At 36.2% G+C, this 21,578-nt stretch overlaps 1 protein-coding gene across 13 annotated transcripts in view; it reads left to right on the top strand.

The window, feature by feature from the left end:
* LOC121382266 (involucrin-like) overlaps window positions 1-8,072 on the top strand; it is a 145,872-nt gene extending 137,800 nt beyond the window's left edge. For 10 of the 13 annotated variants that reach the window (XM_041511832.1, XM_041511828.1, XM_041511829.1 and 7 more), the window contains 2 exons: window positions 616-767; window positions 5,719-8,072. In XM_041511832.1, the coding sequence (XP_041367766.1) occupies window positions 616-767; window positions 5,719-5,884 (318 nt within the window). In that variant the 3' untranslated portion in view covers window positions 5,885-8,072. The remainder of the gene's footprint in view (window positions 1-615; window positions 768-5,718) is intronic. The other 3 variants (XM_041511825.1, XM_041511826.1, XM_041511824.1) reach the window with 1 other exon arrangement.
* The last annotated feature ends 13,506 nt before the right edge of the window (window positions 8,073-21,578 follow it).

Genomic DNA, 21,578 nt, shown 5'->3' with positions numbered 1-21,578 from the left:
TACGGAGTATAAGTAGTACATTATTTAAATGGCTGTAGTTGTTATTAATATGGATTTGTGGTCAGACATACAATTTTGTTCTTCTTTTGCTGTTGTATAATTAATTATTGTGGTGTGTTTTAATGTTATCTTGATTTTACAGTATTATTGTTAGTATTATCATTATCATATTCATTACCATTATCATCATATCATACTGTAATGTTACAAAATAGTTTTAATATACAGTGTATAATTAATTTACGAAAGTAGTAATTTGATAACTAGTTAATTATATACTTTATTTATTAATTGTTCTAAGTACTGAAATGCTTTAAATTAAAAATTAGCCTAAGGAATCTAAATTTTAATAGTTTTATCTTTTTTAAAAACTACCTAGTAAGACATTTTGCATGTAGTGAGAAAAAATTTAACTGTTACTAGTATGCATGTAATTTATAGTTAAGAGAATGCTATTCCTTTGCTGTAGATTTTTTTTTTTTTTTTTTTTTTTTCATTTCATTTCTTTTCTTTTCTTTTCTTTTTTGCCTTGTATTACTTCAATGGCTGTACTTCCCTGTACTGGTTTACATACTAATGCATTATGTTGTTGTTTGTACTAATTTGGCCATGTAGGCAAAAAAGAGTGGTGGCTATATGGTGGCCGTCCAGGCTGAGAAATGCGGAGTCTGCGGGAAAAGCGTGTACGCCATGGAGAGGCTGGAGATGAACAAAGTTGTCTACCATAAAACCTGTTTTAAGTGTTCGCAGTGCAAAGCCACGCTCACGTAAGACACACCCGCCATTACACGGGGAGTGGTGGTCGCAAACACAGTCTGGCCCTTTTTTCTCGGTAGCTGCTTTCATAACAAAATAAAAGACAACACTCCAGTTGTTTAGGCTATCCTCTTTTTTCTACTATTTACATGTAGTTAGTGAACGTTTGGAATTAAAAAAAAAAAATTAAAAAAAAAAAAATTATATTTTAAAATAGAAGAAGAAATTATAAGTAGTTAAAAAAAAGAATGAGTTGGGTAACTTTTTTATTGGTTGCTGCAAGCAATAAATTATTTATGGTGAGCATTAAAACTAATTTACATTGAACCAAATATTTGAGTTTGAAAACTTTTTAATTACATATGCTGCAGAACTTTTGATTTGTTTTAATGTAATATATTTAATGCATTGCTAAATGAAATTAATGTATTTATTTTCATGTGTCATTGTAATAAAAAAAAAAAAAAAAAAAAATAATATTTAAACGTTTTTTTTTAATTAAAGAAATGTAATAAAAACTAAATATTGTCTGTCAGAGCAGAGATATTCTTTTAATTTGTATATTTTATGGTGTTGCTCTGGGGGTTTTTTTGGGGGGGGGGTAATTATAAATTAAAAATTAAAATTAAACAGGCAGCAAAAAGTGTTTGGGAACATTTTTCACAGTGAAATTATTATTAAATAATAATTTTTTTTTTTTTTTTTTTACTTTGCACAAAAAAGAACTATTAAATATCTAGCTACTTAAATACTTGTTATCTGATACCAAGTAGTTGCTAAAATGTTTGTGGAAAAATTTTCTCATTTTATTTGGCTTTATTAATACATTTTTTCTCTTTTTTTAAGTTAAGAAAACAAGTACATATTTGCACACTGACTATTAAAACATTTTCTAATTGATTAACCAACAGAGTGTAATATACCCAAATAATACACATCGGGCAGTTTACGAACTGTCGTTAATGTCTAATAGGTACTTCCTGTTGTTGTTAAGTGACTTCATCCCACTTGTGACGACTGCTAGCTTCCGTTACAAACTGATGTGTGCGACCACCCTTCCTCTCTTGTTGTACGCATGGGAACAGGAAAATAAGCCAAATCACATGTATTTGCATAGATTATTTATGTATGTCCTGTGTACTGTATCACCCACCTGCTTGAGTTCAGGATTTTTGTTTTTGTCTGCAAAATAAAATCGTTAGTAGCCAAGTTGTTTGCTGTTACCTATATATAGCACATGTACATGTATTTGTTAAGTGTTTGGAATTTAAAAAAAAAAAAAAAAACATATTTAAAGGGAGTTGCTTGTTGAATCACGTGTACATGTATACTACACATGTATATGTGTGAAAAGGAGTGGCTGTTGGTGTATATAAATTTACATGTCAGTGATAGAAATAAACAGAATTTTTCACTATAGTACTGTCGGAAATAGAATAAAAATGATTTTCGTCGATTATTTCTTACATATTAAACAGACAAGTAAATATTTTGTAAATATCTATTTAATGATAGTCTACCTAATTTAGCATTTACTTGTTTGGGCTCTCATTGATGTACAAGGTGGTGTTTACTCTTGAAATTAAAAGAACGATGTCAGTAAACAGGTGATTTGTGCACTTTATTGGAACAGACTATAACAGATTTTGGTCAATGTGTCAATTTCATTGCTGTTACAAATATGTGAGGGACCCTTCTGATGACAGTGTACCCCTATCCCTCTCCAGAACAAAAATATTTGTAGACATTTATAAGTAACATTTGAGCAAAACTGTCAAGAACCATTTTGAGTTTGTGATCTATTAATTATACCGGTATTAAAGGTGCTATCTCAAAGTTGCATAATGACAGCTGTTGCAAATCATATTTTTATTAAATTTTGCTTTAACATTGAAGACTACACCTTTAACTATATGCCCATAAATGATGATAGGAAATAATTTATCTACTAGTAGAAAATACATGTCTGTTGGATAATGTTTATCACATACAGGTGTTCACATATAGTTTCTAATATAGCACCTTTTAGTGGTTGCAAGATTGTGTAAATTTCTAATGTACTTATATTGAATTTATATTCACTAAACATGCTGGTCATAATTAATAATTTATGCTGCAATAGTATTCAAATTAATCTGTTAACTTGCAGTTTTAAATTAAGTTTATTTAAAGGTAAATGAAATTGACATATGTATGTCATCAAAATGTGTTATAGTCTGTTCCAATAAAGGTCAGAGAAATCCTGTTTACTGACATCTTTATTTCAATTTCAAGAGTAAACACCACTTTGTACATCAATGAGAGCCCAAATAAGTAAATGCTAAATTAGGTAGAATATCATTAAATAGGTATTTACAAAATAATTACTTGTCAACTTAATATGAAAGAAATAATTGACGAAAATAATTTTTAATCTATTTCCGACTCTACTTTAGTCCACCGGACAAACACATCTAGAAATCGACTTGTCCGACAATATTTTCACTTGTCCAAGTAAATAGTTTGTTTTATTCAAGTACAAGGACGATGTTTTTCATTGCTAAAAATAAAACGTCATTGAACATTTTTACTTGTCCGCTGGACAACCACCAAGGTACATTTTGTTTGTCCGAGCAGATTTTCACTTGTCTGGACAAACGGACAAGTGCTTATTTCGAACACAGCCTGTTTAATATATAAGATGTTTGTTCGAAACCAGTATTGCAGGAATGGAATTTGTGGACCATATACTATTACGAGCAAAATTCCTCCGATTATAATTTGAATATCATACTATGCCATATCTTGCAACTACATTTGCAATACTAATAATATTAATTATAACATTTAAATGGATATTTTACAGTAAGTATCAAGTTCCTTGTCATTGCTAGTGGAAGTGAAAGCAAAAGTAATATTATTTTTATAGTATGACATAAAAGAAGCAATTTGCTGGCAGTTGACAGTTAATTTGAGATTAAATGTTATGTTATATTGAGGTTGATGTTGAACTTGGCAGTGTAGGTTGTGAAAGGCTCATAACATGTATGTATTTTGAACAACAGAACATAAATCTGAAACATATGTTATTGTATCCTGTTCACAGCAATGTGCTCTTTGAGTTTCATTCTTTCAAAATAATACTCATATGAGGGTTAAAAATAGAAACATTATTTGTGACATAAGCAAAATAATGTATTCATTGAAGGATGCATTGTTTTCTAATAGTAAAACAATCAACACAGTTAAAAGAGATTATTTTAAGCTTTAAGTCCAGTATTTTATAAAATAAATCCGTTTAAAGGAATATCTTGTGAGAGATTATTATGCTGATAATCGTCAGTATGTATAATGAAGAATGTCCATTCAAACATGCTTGTCGTTGCTTGTATCTGTTTACAATGTTCATTATCTGTTAATTAGCTTGGTCGACTTTGTGTTGAAATGAAACCGCCTCATCTTGTAATGGTCCGTGGTTTGCTGGTAATTCAGTGTTGGCTTATTTTCCTGTCTCGTGTTACACATTGATTTTGTTCTCATTTACGTTGTTAAGCATAAAGAGTGCAGCTCATTTCCAACAGCTGGCCGGTTACATGTAAAGGTATACCGGTACGTGCGGATTACACGTACACCTCCCATTGTAGAGTGCAGTCAGATTTGTAAACATTTGAACTTTTTTGCCTTTTGTGGCACTTGTAAGCATCTGTGTTCTGGTTTCACTAAAATGGTGAACAACAATGGATATCACTGATAAATTAAATTATTTATTACTTTAAATAAAATAAAAAAAGTAATTATAACCTGACTTTTGTTTAATGTGTATTATTGAAGCTATATTGTACATCTCCAATTAAACTGTTATTTCAATAGCTCTCGTGTTTGAAAATGTTTTCAAATTATTAATGAAATAATTTTCCTGTTGAAATTGTATGGTGGGAAAGATCAAAATCCTATCTTGATAGGGATTGTTCACTTTATAAGTTGGGAAAAAAGAAAAACAAAGTACAGGTCTTTTAAACGTATACGGAAAGGAACATAGTTGGTACTCTCAACAACCTGTGGTATTGATTGAAGACATGTGCTCTTAGTAATTATCAGAATTCTGACCCACATGGTTTCCTTATTTCTTTTCATAAATTCACCCACAATAAAACACAGATTCAGTCTACCTTCGAAGAGAAAAACAAAAAACAAACCTTAATTAACATTGCACTGTCGTGAAAATGAACATAAAGTACAAGGAAGCAATCTTTAGGACAGAAGGAAAGTTCTCCTTTTAGGTTCAACTCCATGGCCTTGAAAATTTCCGAATGTTTTCTTGCTTGCTTTTAAAAAAAAAGAAGACAATTTGCATTTATGTGCATACTCAGGCATGGTACTATTGAGCACTTGCATGCATACCTGTAGGGCGTGGCTTGTATAACATTCAGTAACACCTGCATGGAGCCTCTTCTACATGGACAATTCGGTTTGTTTCTCACATAATTGTGTGGCTTAGCCATGACACTATATTGGGGGATGGGTTGGGGTTTTATAATAATAATAAATAGTTAATCATTTTTGTAAAATTAATTCAAGGGCGGAAAAATATTGTATTGATTTTGAAACCATGATTGTTTTTTTAGAAATAGAAATTTGTATTTCATATGCTGATTATGAAGTACACTGCATATAAATTGTTTTAATACTATCAGTATTGGATTGTATTTGTTGTTTCTATGCAGTGAAATAAATTTGTAGGTGTGGGAGGCAGGGAAAATGTTTAAAATTGTTGTCTTGAAAGAAGGCTGTTTACTCCTTAGATACAGCAGTTGTACAGAGTGAAATACTTTATTGCTGAATGGTGTGCCCTTAGACAGCCCAAATGTTTATATCAAGTTTGATTGCTGTGTCCGATCATAAATGCTATTTCATAAGTTTGCCATATTTTGAATATGCTCATGTGTTTCATTTCATCATGTTGCATATCTTTGTCTTTTTCAGGCCAAAAACATTCGCCGTGAATAATGGAATAATGTTCTGTACAAACCATTATAAACAACTGTTCGCTCGCAAGGGAAATTATGATGAGGGATTTGGACGGGAGCAGCATAAAAAGAAGTGGCGGAGTGAACCTAGCCTCACTGATTCAGAGCAGGAGGCCACATAGAATTTACTTTGATTTAGTGACGAACTCTTTATTGTTACCAAAACCAAATGCAGAGAACAGCTGACAGAGGCTGGAGATGTATAGTTGACACTTAGTGAAGGAATTAGTCGGTGAAGAAGAACAAAGAGAAAAGAACAAAACTGCATAAATAATGTATAATTTTTGTATACATGTACATATGTAATCTGGGTTCAAAATGATAAAAGGCTCTCTCTTTGTAGACTTAGATGTCCTTTTTTTTACTACCTATGTTCAAAGATAGTTACATATTAATTAATTAAATCATTTTATGTGTAATTTCATGAAGATTTTTTGTCATCTTGCCAGTTTAATCCTGTACATTCAGTGTTAACAAGTGATATACAAAGATACTTGTGGTATTAAGTTGAAGACTGCATGTGAATTAATTGGTTTTTCATTATTCAGAAACACTCACTTCTGCATATTTCAGTCTTCATGTCTTCACACTTTTGATAATGTGGAATCAAGCTAGGATTTAGAATCTTAACAAACATGCATTATGGGGTTAATCTTCATGACAGAATTTGTATTAGGTCTTTCATAAAATGGGAGGGTACAAAACGACCAACTCGAAGTCACCCCATTTCCAAAAAATAAATGGAACAAGCATGGCTGGGTGGTGCGAGTGGACATTTGAAAAACTGAAGGTGAAAAATCAGGGGTTGATTTAGGATTCTTTTACGGTATTCAGACAGTCATGGGTTCCTGGCAGGCTGCTGGTTGATCATCAGTGTATTAGAATTGCTAATTAGTGTGGGGTGCAGTCTGAGACCCACCCTATAGATCTGCTGCTGGAAATGTTCTACCACCCACATGTATAGTACATGTATAGTCCAACAGCACATTAGACAAACTCTTTACCACTGGGCTACATTGCACTCCCAACATGTCTTAAGTTACAAAATGAATGATCTTTCTGTTATGCTGACATAGTATTATAAGTGGTGGTAAGCTGCAAACCTGAAGTACCAGTTTGGCCCAACTGGGCACAGAATCCAGGTTTTAAAACTAAATTCATAAATATTTTTATTAATATACCAAGTACGGTACATTGTTTTAGCTTCCTAGAATAGTGAAGTGATATGTTCCTAACAACATTTTAATATATTGTCCATATTACCAAAAAAAAAAATAATAATAATCTAACAATTTGCATCATCTAGGTCTATACCAGCTGCAGTTTTGTTCAGACATCTTGAACAGACACTTTTGATCACTTTCAACAAATTTGTTTCATTAACTATAATATCATTTTGCACAGTTGATTTTCATTTTATTGTCTGCAAATAAGCATTGTGTTTTTAGTTGTAAGTAAGTGTGTTATTGTTGTATGGGTATTTGTGGAGCTAACTGAGCAGCTTCTGGTTGATTCAAACCAAGGTGTAATAGCCATCAAACTAAATGCAATATGTTGATTGGTTGGATCACACCAGTACCCTGAAAGCTGAGTGCAGTAGAGTAATTTGATTGGTTGGTTTAAACCTGAGCAATAACTAAGCAACCTGAATGGATTATGTTGATTGATTGGACCAATCCAGTTACCTCTATGAGCGGAGTGTAGCAACTTGATTGGTTGGTTTGGTACCAGAGTGATAGACAAGTAGATGAAATGGGCTTTCATTGTAAGCTATGCTTATTGAAAACTTAGACATTGGTTCTTTACTTGTACATTTAGTTTGCTGATCAGTCCTTTGAATATAGCTTTCTTTTCAATATGCTTAATGTTCATATAGATACATGTATAATCATATTGCCTTTTATCTTTTTGAAAATGTCACAATTATTGCTCAAATCAATAAAACTAATCTCTCATCCCTACATTTCACTTAAGACTGATTCTTGATTCATATTTTGGGCAGTCTTATGTCAAAATACAGGGGGTGTCCGGTTTGTTATAGTGTATTTCATGCCCAAATCTGAGAAATACATTATGAAAGATTAATAATCCAAGCATAATGTCAAAAAAGAAAGTTGTTAATTTTGCCATGTACATGATTTGCACACACACACTGGTTATAGCCTCATAATGTATAGTGCTATAGAAATAAGTGATTTTTCTAGTTTACTATATACAAACTTTCTATTTATTACTCACTGCATGATCAAAATGGATCTCTGTTTATATCATGCTTTCATGGCTGGTTTTCAAATAAAATAACCAAGTCTATCTGTTGTTGTTGTTGTCTTTATAATAATGGAGGCCCAGAGTTTAAGCTGGACAAAAAATATTATTAAAAATTTGGCAAATTTGGACAGTAAATCTGTAGCCACATTCAAATTCTAAATAACCTTACAACCAACAAAGCTGATGATCTACAAAGGGCAGGCAACTTTCGAATTAGGTTTTTTTTTGCAAACTGTTCATGAAATTCACCAAATTAAGATTAATTAGCATTTTGCGATTTGCAAACACCAGCTTAAACTCTGGAGGCCTACTTTTGGAAGTTCTACATGGTTTGCAATAACCTTGTTATATTCAAAAACATCCTTATGTAAGAAGTACAAGTTGACCATTCAATACCCCTCCCCCATTCTCAATATTGCATTCATAACAAGTTATAAACTGTCTGTTTGAATCAAATTTATTGCATGATATCCTGGAGACTTGTAGGGATTATGAATCATGAATGCTAAGCAGCCTTTGTCTATATGATCATAAAAACAACCAACCAACAAACAGAAATACTTGACATCCTGTACAATACGTTGGTCAATCATCCTTCACTACATGTGGGAGGGGAGTTCATCACAGTGTTTATTTACTTTAACCTTTCTTAACATCAAGATGATGTTGCCAGCATGAAAGAATATGTAGTTTGGTGTCAAAGAATTGAAATACTATTGCTTTTTGTTCTCTGTACAGTTTAAACAATATTTATTTCCAATTGTAATGCTGGTTGGGGATTGACCAACAGAAAAATGCCTCTATCAAGGCCTCCCCCTACAATTTGAAAATGTAATTCAGGTTTACACAAGATGACAGACCAATGATAAATTCCATGATTCCAAATCTTTGTTCTCTGTACACATGGTAGAATAGTTTACTGAACCAAGAATCAAAACTTGAAAGTGCAGAAACCAAAATACCACAGTATACACTGCAAGTTACCTGAACCAAATGTTGCAGTAGGTGTGGCTGGATGAAGATCATGTGTTTAGTGAATGGGTTTATTATTAAACGGTTGATGCCACATCTGGTGAATCCAATGATAAACATGTTATTAATGGTTCTTTTTGCCATCCATCTGGTTTCTGGTTTCCTCCATTAATGGGTCTATTCAAGTACAATAACACACGACTGCAAAGGGAGGGATAATATATAACAAATGTTTTTCTGTGACTGAAAACAAACTTGTAACACTTAATATTTATCAAAAACAGGTCCTATTTCAGCTTTGCAGTGATATATTTTAATTTCAATCTCGGATTTCAGGGATATGGAGCCCGATCCAAATTTTAGAAGTCTGTTATGGTTAGTGGTTCTTATTCATCAAATCAATTTCCATTGTCGATAATGTTAAGAAGTTTATGAACCCACCCAGGCAATAAATGCATTTTAAGTTTATTTTCATGCTATATCCAATAGAGGTTTTACACAAACTAACATGCACACCTCTTAGTTATTTGGCTTGTCCACAAAGGTAGGTTCATTGTTAGCACTTAGTAAAAGAGAAATTAATCCCACCACTGAACCCGTTAAAACTTGCTCTGAGCGGGAGTCATTACCAGGATGCAAACCCAGAACTACTAAAAGTTAGTTATTTTTTGTTTTAATGACACCACTAGAGCACATTGATTTATTAATCGTCAGCTATTTGATGTTAAACATTTGGTAATTTTGACTGGAGGCAATCCACTACATATGCGGGGCGGGATGTAGCTCAGTGGTACAGTGCTTGCTCGATGCGCAGTCAGTGGGATCGATCCCCATCGGTGGGCTCATTGGGCTGTTTCTCGTTCCATCCAGTGCACCACGACTGGTATACCAAAGGCTGTGGTATGTACTACCCTGTCTGTGGGATGGTGCATATAAAAGATCCCTTGCTAGAGTTGAAAATGGGCAGAATTTTGAAAATAGCAATTAGTAAAAAAGTGAACAGAATAAATCTTTAAAAAAATATAAAAAGTTACAAGCCAAAAATAAAAAGAATTGACTGATTGGCCGAATATTTATATAATTTGGAGGATTTTAGAAGGACAGTCCAAAATTAAATGAGAGAAAAAAGAGAGGATCGGACTATTTAATAATATTTAAAAAAAGAAAGTAATTTCGACATAAAAGTTTGAATGCAGATCTAAAAGTTTAAAGTCCGATTGATATGTCCACGCGAGTGGCCTCGTTAAGGCCGTTTGGGTGCACAGCTTATAGGGATGAGATGGGTTGCATCCCATAAAGAAAACCCCTAGATTGACAGTCATTAGATGTTGAAGGTGTAGTGCTGTGCTGAAATACAGATCTTGAGAAGCCGGATCCGTCTGTACGAGAGAGTATCAGACTAGGGTATAGTCCAGTCGTCATGGGTTGGTATAGTGGTGCAGACAGGCCTGACTCCGGAGGATATAAGATGGTATCACTATAAAGCAAAGTCTAGAAAAGAGTAGTAGGGGCCAACCCCGCTTCCTATTTCTTCTTGGAGTTGGGCGGTCAATCTTCCAGTGCTGCTAGGACAGGCTTGGACATGTAGAGACTAAACGCGAACAACCATGGCGTTCTGCAGAATGGCCATCATACAAGTCATGAAAAAAACAAGTCGACATACTCCGCCATAGAAATGACGTGGAGGCAAGGAATCTCGCTAAAAACGAGAAGCGTTCCAGCATTCAATCAGTTCCATTCATTCATCCCAGTAGAAATGAAGGATCATCAAGTCGAGCACACGAAAGTATGTGCAATGTGCACAAGCGAAACAAACACTTCTTACCATGTCGAGCTCCAGACTGGGAATGCAAGAATGTGGTTCTATTCCTGAACAAAGCTCATCTGGAGTAGGTCCTCTGAAATAGTTTGCCCCGATTGGTTAAAGATTTAGCAACCTTTCTTGCCAACACCAATCTGATGAAGATCCAACCTTGCTGCCATTCTACTGTACCTGCTCTCTCCACAGGTAGGACATGCACCAGCACCATTTTGTGAGTACAAGTGACCTTTCAACACAAATGGTTTTATTTGGTCTAAAGAAACATTTTCTGGATATGCCTTTGATCCACTGTCCGATCTGCTGATGAGGACAGTAGTTGGATTATGAAGTAATGTCACTTTGTCTGAGCGGTATAATATGATTGAAGTATTTCATCTCTCAATGGAAAGCAAGAAAATAAATTAGTTTAACAACACTTCGGTACATTTGAAACTGGCTGTTTGGTTATTTAAACACTTGGTCTAGATAATAAATTGAGTATATTTCATGTTTTTTGTCGAATATGATTTATATCTCGTCGAGTAAAGTTTGCAATCATATCTCACGAGTCGCACTTGCGCGACAAGTGATATGATTGCAAACTTTACTCGAGATGTAAATCATATTTGACAAAAAACATGAAATTTTCTATTTATTATATAACTTTTGGCAATTTACCTTATTTTTAAAATGCCAGCAGCAAAATAGTTCTGGCTTTCATACAATGAAGATAACATTTTCTACAGTGACGATAACACATTTTTGAGTGAAATAGTGAAATTTTCACTCTAAAATGTGTTATCATCACTGAGTGACTGATAACACTTTTATTTCACTGCTATTTTAAGATATTTCACTAAATGTTATATAATAAAAGAGGAAAACTGCTGCTGCCACATACGCTATTCCTACTGGAAAACAGGGATCATAATTTATATACACTTTACTATTGACAGGACGGTAACATATATATACAGCATTGTTTGAAACCCATCGGAACAGTTCAAGCAATCTACCACTTATACCTGCCCCAAATTTGATGGTGACCTATTAAATTGAGTACAGGATGACATCAGAAAGATGGCATCGGCAAGTTTCCAACAATGACTGGACATGTTTTTTAGGACACAAGATATCACGGTTTGATTCTGAAAGGTTACTTTACTTTTTTCTTCTTTTTTTTAATGTACATGCACTTTTAGATCTCACTGTGAATGCCCAACAAAACGGAATTTGCAACAGTAAAATAATCGGCAAATTGAAAAACAGTACAATTATAACCTAATTGGGATACATTGCTAACATCCTGATTTGCCCAAACAAATCCAAAACTATATATTTTCAACAGTGTTCTTATCCTGGTTGGCCAAGTACCTCTTTCAGCAATGTCAAGCTATTTGACAATTAGATAACATTGTTTTGAATATAGCAAAGTTGCAAGGTGCTCTCCTGATGAGCATTTGGTCTAGAATCGATACCCATCAGTTGGCCCATCGGGCTATTTCTCGTTCTAGCCAGTGCACCATAACTGGTGTGCCAAAGGCCATTGTGTCCTATCCTGTCTGTGAGGTGGTGTATATAAAAGTTCTCTTGCTGCTAATTAAAAAGAGTGGCCTATGACCTGGCAGCAGCAGACTTCCTCTCATTATCTGTATGGTCCTTAACCATATGTTCAACACTGTAATCATAATTGTTGAGTATATTGTGAAAACATTTCTTCCTTCTTCCATTAACCGTAATAATGTACACCACTAAAATGCACTTATCATAGTTACAAGTGTGATATTTTGCTATTGTTAATATTTATTTGTGATAACTATAAATTAATTGATACCTGACAACTTTTACATAAATAACATAGGAATATTGAAATTGCAATATGCTTGCAAATTGAACAAACTGAATCACAGTTCGTATGACTAGATTTCTGTTTTAAGTATGTCATAACAAATGTTATGAAATCTATCCATCCACAATATCTGGGAACTTGACTGTCGGATCATCACATGAGTTGCACAAACAACAAACATTTCAGCAACATCTGCTTTGCATAAAATATTCCAATAATTTAGGTTTCACCAGTAAATTAAAGTATATGGTTTGTGGGGTTTTTGTGGTACTACATGTAATATAATGCAAAAGTTAATAAATAATTTTGGTGGGAAACTACCATTAGGCAACTTCGACACCTCACCTTTAATTTTATAATCAGCACAGAGACCACATTTCCACATTCTACTAAAATTGCATTACTTGATGCACGTAATAATTTAAACAACTATAATGTTATTGTTTGTTTTGTTGCTTTAATTTTTAACCCTGACCCTAACTCTGGCTTTTTAATAAATATCTCCTGGACTTGTTTTGTGCAGAGATACAATTTTGGGTTTAGATTTGATGTCATCAGTCATGTACAAGATTTTTTGACAACAATATCTATTAGACTGAGTCTTGTATAAGATGCTAATATGTTTTGGAAACCAGCAATTTTATCATTTGGTTAGTAAAATAATAAAATAAATAAATGTAATAATAAATTAGAAAACACACACACACACACACACACACACACACACACACACACACACACACACACACACATATCACAAATAAAATGCACAGATGTATGTTTCAAGTGTTATACTAGGATATTTGAAACGGGTTGGGTGCCATCTGTGGTTGGTTTGGAAGGGGTGGAATCTTTGTTCCGTGGTTAAAATAAAATGAAACTTATAGTTTTCGATGACTAAGAATCATTGAAGATAACAGTAAGTAATACTATCATTATATTCCTCTAAATCAGTGTTTGGGTTTCAAGGATACAGAACAGGTGTTCTACGTGGTTGTATTCATGTTCACCTGTGTAGACAAACCAGTCATCAGTTCAGGATCACAGCTAATTATGCATTACACCCACTTGTTCTGTATGTCAGCGGACTGTTTGATGTGCAAATTAGTGCATAAGATCTAACAAATACACTACCTGTAGCCATAGCAACAATAAATAAACATGAAAAAAACACATATTCTCCACTTCTTTTAGCTAATGGTGTATGGTGAAAATCATAGCAAGACTTGTGTCACAAGAGTCATTAAAAAAATAAATGCAATCACTATTGGATATTAGTTTAAGTTCACTTAATTAAATTCAGTTATAATTCATCTATTGATTCACATTTATTTTGTATCATCTTCACAACTACTGATAACACTGCATTTTTAGATAACATCCAGGTATACTGTCCTAGGCACGCAACTTTCAGGCTGCTAGAGTTTCCAAATACCAGCACAAGTAAATAACCATGGCTTTTACATACTGATTGTGGAGACTCACACTCAGACTCTGCTCTGGTGTGGTTTGGGCCTTAACCACGACCTAGCTTGTGAATCCTTTTAAGAAGTATGTGGCTTTTTGCCACAGGTCAGAGTGTTTAACGTGCACATTCAGAACAAGCTGTTGTAGTGTACGCCTGTCCTGGGCACAGGTGCTGGTCTCGGCTGGGTCCTCCGTCCAGGACAGGAGAGGGGTGGGGTGGTTTGGAGGGGGGACTATCTGCACTGGCAGGTGCAAGGGAGCACCAGCAGTCCGACTGGGGCCGGTAACAGACAGAGGGTGGTATGGTGCTATGTAATTTGGAAAGTCCTGTAGGATTAAGCCAAAAAAGAATGAGTGCGCACTTTTGTGAAGGAAATTAGGCACAATTTTGAACGGTCCATCAAAAGACAAAGATAGGGAGCTATGTATAGTTTTGAAAAATTAGTACGCCAAGAGTAGCTCGTTAGTTTTGCCACCAAATTTATATATGAACCTCCCTCTTCATAAGTATCCAACGCCATATAACCATAAATAAAATGTGTTGAGTGCGTCGTTAAATAAAACATTTCCTTTGCCAGTAAGATCAGTGAGCCCAACACAAGAAACACATAAACACAACCAATTAAGGAGGCTTAAACAAAGTTGCATTAATAACAGGGCTCTTTTGCTGAAAGTATAAATTTAAGTTTTGTTTTAAAATGTAAAGAGCACAACTTTAAATACATGTAGTTCTAAAACTGAAGGTTTAAGTACCTTTGAGAGGCACGATGAAATCTACTATGGTAGTAATTGTTGTTTGTTTTTCTTGGTTTTGTTTTTGTTTTACTGTTGGGGTTTTTTTCTGTTTTGGTTTTTGAGGGGTTGCCACTGTCAAGGGGCCACGGCGGCTATTTTTTTCCTCACCACCTTTAATATTTGCCTGTCACCCCATAGCTCAACGTGGGTGCCCTTCCCCAAATATAATTTTTTATTATTTCTAGCTTAAGTATTCATGGGAAACAGCAAAACATGTTATTTCCACCATCATGCATGGTTTACGTAATTGTCATTAAATAACAATAGTACGATAGGAAGAACAGGAGTGAATATATCTAGACACTGAAACATTTCCCAATGATATAAAGGAAATTTGTACCGTTTTAAATTATTTATAAGATAAACATTTATTTATTTATTTACTCACTTACTTATTTAAGTTATTTAAAAAATATATTGACAGAAAAGTGTTGCCATTAGTGAATTATGTTGATTTGTCCAAGGAGTATGGAATTGGATCTTTAATGGGAAATAACTCTTCCAATACTGTCGAAGATCAAACGCTGTTTGCTAGTGCGACCATCTCATGAATAATTTCACCACTTGCGGAGTACTGATCGCAATAGTTTCTGTTCGCTGGAGCAAGCAAACACATGGGCGTACATAGGATTTTGAAAAGGGGGGTTCCAATACATAGGATTTTGAAAAGGGGGGTTCCAATACATAGGATTTTGAAAAGGGGGGTTCCAAAATAGATTGCAGAGATATTGGGCATATATTTCTATGTTGAGTAAATATAATAATGTCAGATATCAATGTCAGATATATTAAATTATTTTTAAAAAAGCAATTTCAGGGGGGGGTTCGGTCGAACCCATCGAAACACCCCCCACCCCCCACCCACCCATGTACGCCCATGAAACATTGTCCACAATGTCTGTGACAGCCTTCCACCGCAATTCCAAAATGAAATGCTACAAAAAAATATATTAATAACAGGCGTGTGTGTGCAGAGGTGGGATTTGGGGGATATCCATTTAATCCCCCCCCCCCCCCTCCAAGAATGTGTTTTCAATGTATTTTCCGGCAGAGTATGACCTGAACTCCTCTCATTCAAAACAAACAACAAACCCAAACCTAAACCTAAACAAAAACCAGTTTCGTTCTTCTGTCTAGACAGTTTACTTACAATTTCCTGCGCCTGAAATAGGCCTACATTTAAAACATTACGCTGCCCTTTGTTTATCAATTGTATCATGTCCATTGTCACAAGACCTAAAGTACTATTCAAAATTATACCCAGGTGATTTTCCTGTCTTATATATTATTTATGAAAACCCCTGGAATAAAAGCCATAAAAAATGTGTCAGAATTACCATGACCTGTTTCGGTATTCAAACAACTGAGGCCTGGTGCTTATAAAACTTTTAGAGTCTAGACTCGAGACTTTAATAGAGTCTGATACGTGAACGTCATGGCAACACCTTACAAATTGTATATGTGTGATGTCATTAGAGATTGAGTCTGGACTCTAAATGTTTTATAAGCACGGGCCCGGTACAAAAAATGACCTGTTATAGATAGAAATATGAGATGTATTTACAATTTTACTGCATATGCAATTTGAAACAGACTATAACACGCAGGTTGATATTGATTACACCTGACACGTGAAATCCCAACTATCCAGATAGCCTGAAGACAAACCAAGTAAGCCTACTAAAATCATATATTTAGGGGGCGGGAATCAAAATTCTTCAAACTAAGTACCTAGATCGGTGCATATATGTATACAATTGCTACTTGCCACCGTTAGTTTCGTTTTATTGCATTGGTAATAAAGTTAAGTATGTCAAGCACTAGGCTTTTAAACCAATACCTACACTATAAGGGTTTTACCCTTCAAATTAGATAGCTAGGCTAGTTTAACTCCCCCTTCGTCATTGTATTCAATGCTATACAAGGACGGAGGGGGATGGGTGGTCATAAATGACCGTTGAACTCACTAGAATAGGGACTAAAGACAATAGGTACAACCGTAACACAAAACTAGGATTCATACACAGACTACACGCTCACTGCATCAGTACACAGGGTGCATTGACTAATGATAACAATGCACCCGCCCCCATTTAAAGGCCCAGCACGTACTCTAATAAGGAACCGGACAAAAGAATACCGTTCCGAGTACACAGTTGCAATGCACCCGGGGGAAGCTGAACAAAAGAATATCGGCCTCCCCTACCCAAACCCCCAATAGGCCTACTTGCTGCTGGTAATAACTTGGTACTTGGTGATGCCTCGACCAGAAGCGGTCAGGCCCTTATAAGGGCCCTATGGGCAACCTAGGGAGACACCACAGCATCGTAAAGGTCTAAAATTAACGAGCTACTCTCCATTTACTAATATCAAAACCTATATTAGCTCGGCCATTTACCTTTCGACCGACCGTTTAAAATTGCGCCAAATTCCCTCAATCAAAATTGCGCACCCTTTTCTCTTTGGCATTTAACTGCTCCATTCAAATTCCATAGCACCACCACCACCCCCACCCGCCTGCTACCGATTTGATCGGGCTGCTGGTGCTCCCTTGCACCTGCCAGTGCAGGCGGTCCCTCCTCTCCCCTCCCCCCACCTTTCCTGTCATGGACGGAGGAGCCGGCCAAGGCCGGCTCGTGCGCCCACGACAGGCGTGCGCTACAACAGCTTGTTCTGAATGCGCACGTAAAACCCTATGACATGACATGACATGACACGTGAAATCACAAGTACTGAGCTGAGCAGAGGGGTGGTCTTAAAATGTATTGGTACTTAAAACAACATGTCCGTGTAACTCAGCCATTTGGTGCACTCTGTCATGAGTTTTGATTGTGTTCAGTTTATTTTTTTCAATCAGTTTTACTTTAGTGTCCACCTGGTTATAGTGTACTTTATGATCTGTAGCATTTTAAATATGTATACTGTCACCGATTTCTTTCTGTATTCGTTTTACAATGGGTGGTAGCCTCTTTTCAAACAGCACGCTGGATAACCTGTCGAATTCATCAACAATATGTTTGCGACCTTTGGAAAGTTTTAATTTTGAGATATCCCCTGGGTTTTTTTTTACCTTTCTTTACAATATAACAATCTGTGCTGCTGACATCCAACTGCCCTAGTTGCATGTAACAACTATATTGAAACTTATAAGCAATTTCCCTCTCTTATTCTCCAGATGGAAAAAGGAATAAACAGCTTTCACAAGTTTACTAACTGTAACTGAGACTGCAGGTCCTGTACCATATTGATGCCAGAAATAATACACCTGTCCTTTCCAATACAATGAAGTTCAATATACTGTTTTGTCAGAACAAATTATTTATTAGCACATTGATTATATGGATTCAACAGAAGTAATTTTGTTAGTAGCAAATTTATATAACTATTTTAGTTATTTGATTAAATATGCTGGACTGCTATGTATTCTTACACTTAGTACCTGTGATTTCACCTGTCAGGTGTAATTGATATCAACCTGGGTGTTATAGTCTGTTTCAAAATACATATGTTTTGCAGTAAAATTGTAAATAGATCTCATATTTCTGTCTATAACAGGTCATTTATTGTCATTTTTCGTACCGGTTGTTTGAATACCGTAACAAGTCATGATAATACTGACACATTTTTATAGTTTTTATTCCGGGGATTTTCATAAATAATATATAAGACTGGAAAATCACCTAGGTATAATTTGGATTAGTACTTTAGTAGATTTACAAAACGCACGTAGGTCTACTCATAACTGTTTCATGTTCTGTGTTTATGTAATCGTGTTAGCGGTATTTTTTATTGCATGTGGTTGTGATACACCGTAGGTTGTCCCAGTCTAATGGACACTTGTCCCACGTCAAACTGAAAATATGTGGTGATCATATAGCCAACATTGGCAATATGCCTACAGTGTGTGTGTGTGTGTGTGTGTGTGTGTGTGTCAACTGTGCTGTGCTGTGCTGTGTGTGTGCGTGCGTGCGTGCGTATTTGTTTATCGTGCGTGTACTATACGTGTGAATGCGTGCGCGTTTATGTCTGTTAACGTTGTGTGTTGAAAAAAAGAGAAGGTAATCTGGCGCGTGAAGTGACGAGGGAACGACTGGCAGGGCGACGATCATATGCCATCAACCCAGGCCCTAAGCAACAGTGCCAATCTTTTCAAAGTTATAAGTGCACTTTTTTCCTTTTCCTTTTTTTGTTCTTTCTTTTTTTCTTTCTTTTCTTTCTTTCTTTCTTTCTTTCTACCGGCCTCGGTGGCGTCGTGGTTAGGCCATCGGTCAACAGGCTGGTAGGTACTGGGTTCGGATCCCAGTCGATGCATGGGATTTTTAATCCAGATACTGACTCCAAACCCTGAGTGAGTGCTCCGCAAGGCTCAGTGGGTAGGTGTAAACCATTTGCACCGACCTGTGATCCATAACTGGTCCAACAAAGGCCGTGGTTTGTGCAATCCTGCCTGTGGGAAGCGCAAATAAAAGATCCCTTGCTGCTAATCGGAAAGAGTAGTGCACCACGAATGGTATATCAAAGGCCGTGGTATGTACTACCCTGTACATATAAACGATCCCTTGCTGCTAATCGAAGAGAGTAGCCCATGAAGTGGCGACAGCGGGTTTTCTCTCATTATATCTGTGTGGTCCTTCACCATATGTCTGACGCCATATAACCGTAAATAAAATGTGTTGAGTGCGTCGTTAAATAAAACATTTCTTTCTTTTTTCTTTCTTTCTTTCTCTTTTTGTCTAGCTGATGATGATAAAAGAAAAACCCAAAGCTACCACAATTATTCCTGTAAAGAGCATTGCAGTCATTATCTGGACTGTTTCTGTTATTCCATGGCTAATGTAGCTCTGTGGTAGAACGCTCGCATAATAGATCGCAGGATCGATCTCTACTAGGCCGAGTTAAGTTTAGAATTTTAAAATAGGCCTCATGACTTAAACATCCAACTATCGTAGTTTTTAAATGTGCTGAGGTGTCGCTGTACATAAAGAAACATCCCTCTCCATTTATTTGATATTCTGGTCACTAAAATACCTGTACATTCAAACAAATTTCACTTATAAATCTATGATCACCAAGCGCGTGTCAAAACACATGGGCAGCTCAATCGCCGTTGGTCAATCTTTAGTCGTCTCCAATCCTCGTTTACTCAATCTCCCGTCCTCACCGACGGTGAGTTGCTCCGAAGGGAGAATGCCTAGCAAAGGATGGCACATATAACCGATGGGGTAGACAGTCCCGTAGGGTGCGATATTTGGAGTGTGTGTGTGTGTGTGTGTGTGTGTGTGTGTGTGTGTGTGTGTGTGTGTGTGTGTGTCGGGGGGGGGGGGGGTGGTTATGTTCCAATGATCGATTAAAATAGAAAACTAATCGGTTTGGCTTTACCGGTCTGATGGTCATTTATAAAAATCCATAATCGATTACTTTATATCAATTTGTAGAGTCTTTCTCAGTGAGCACAACATTAGATGCATGGTGCTTAGGCCGCTAAAGTTAAAGTTTATTTTGTTTAACTACACCACTAGAGCACATTGATTAATTAATCATCAGCTATTGGATGTCAACCATTTGGTAATTCTGACATGTAGTATTCAGCAATGGATCTTTTATATGCACTTTCCCCACAGACGGGAAAACACATACGATGGCCGTTGACCAGTTGTGGTGCACTGGTTGGAATGAGAAAATAACAATCATCGAATGAATCCACAGAGGTGGTCCGATCCTGCGACGCAAGCGAGCACTCAGCCGACTGAGCTAAATCCCACCCTCGCTTAGGCCTTTAATTCAAAACCGTATGTCCATATAATTTTCTGTCCTGGACAGGAGATCTGGTGCAAATCAGAACTCGTACCCAGGATGGACGTGCCTGAACAATCAGTGGATATGCAGACCCGTAGGAACGATTTTGGGGATCGGTGTGTGTGTGTGTGTGTGGGGGGGGGGGGGGGGTGGCACTGACGGATCGGGTACAAACTCTATATATCAAATTTTGGTTACAATGGCAAACACTAATGTGATTAAAAAAAAAAAAAAAGGCTGACAAGTGGGGGCAGGTGCCCTCCACCCCCCCCCCCCGGTTCCTACGGGTCTGATATGGGTACGTTAATAGGTTTCCTTCCTTTCATATACAGGCACGGAGGAAGCAAGTAGACATTGGGGTCGATGGCGTAAAGCAAAGTTTCAAGGGGGGTCCGGGAGTATGCTCCCCTGTAAAAGTTTCAAAACTAGATGTCCTGAAATGCAGTTTCCTGCATTCTACAAAGTAAAATTCATCTCAGCCTTAAGAATTACTACCAATAATATTTTTTAAATCAGAATTTTATCCCAGTCCCCCTGCTCCGCCATGTCTGCTATAATTTGCCGATTATGTAATCGAAAGTTTATCGATTAGTGGAAACCGAATTACAACTGATGATCGATGGTAAAAGTCTAACCGGTTCCCACCCCGAATCCGATCACTATGACATGGGCGTACATGGGGTGGGTGGGGGGGGTCGATGGGTTCGACCGAACCCCCCCCCCCGAAATCGCATTTTTTTATAATTTAATATATCTGACATTGATATCTGACATTATTATATTTACTCAACATAGAACTATATGCCCAATATCTCTGCAATCTATTTTGGAACCCCCCTTTTCAAAATCCTATGTACGCCCATGTGAT

Source organism: Gigantopelta aegis, chromosome 9 (genome assembly GCF_016097555.1).
Source record: "Gigantopelta aegis isolate Gae_Host chromosome 9, Gae_host_genome, whole genome shotgun sequence".
In the NCBI taxonomy this organism is placed as follows: domain Eukaryota; kingdom Metazoa; phylum Mollusca; class Gastropoda; order Neomphalida; family Peltospiridae; genus Gigantopelta; species Gigantopelta aegis.
Note: the sequence above shows the minus strand (reverse complement) of the source record. Positions and strands in the feature narration are given on the sequence as shown.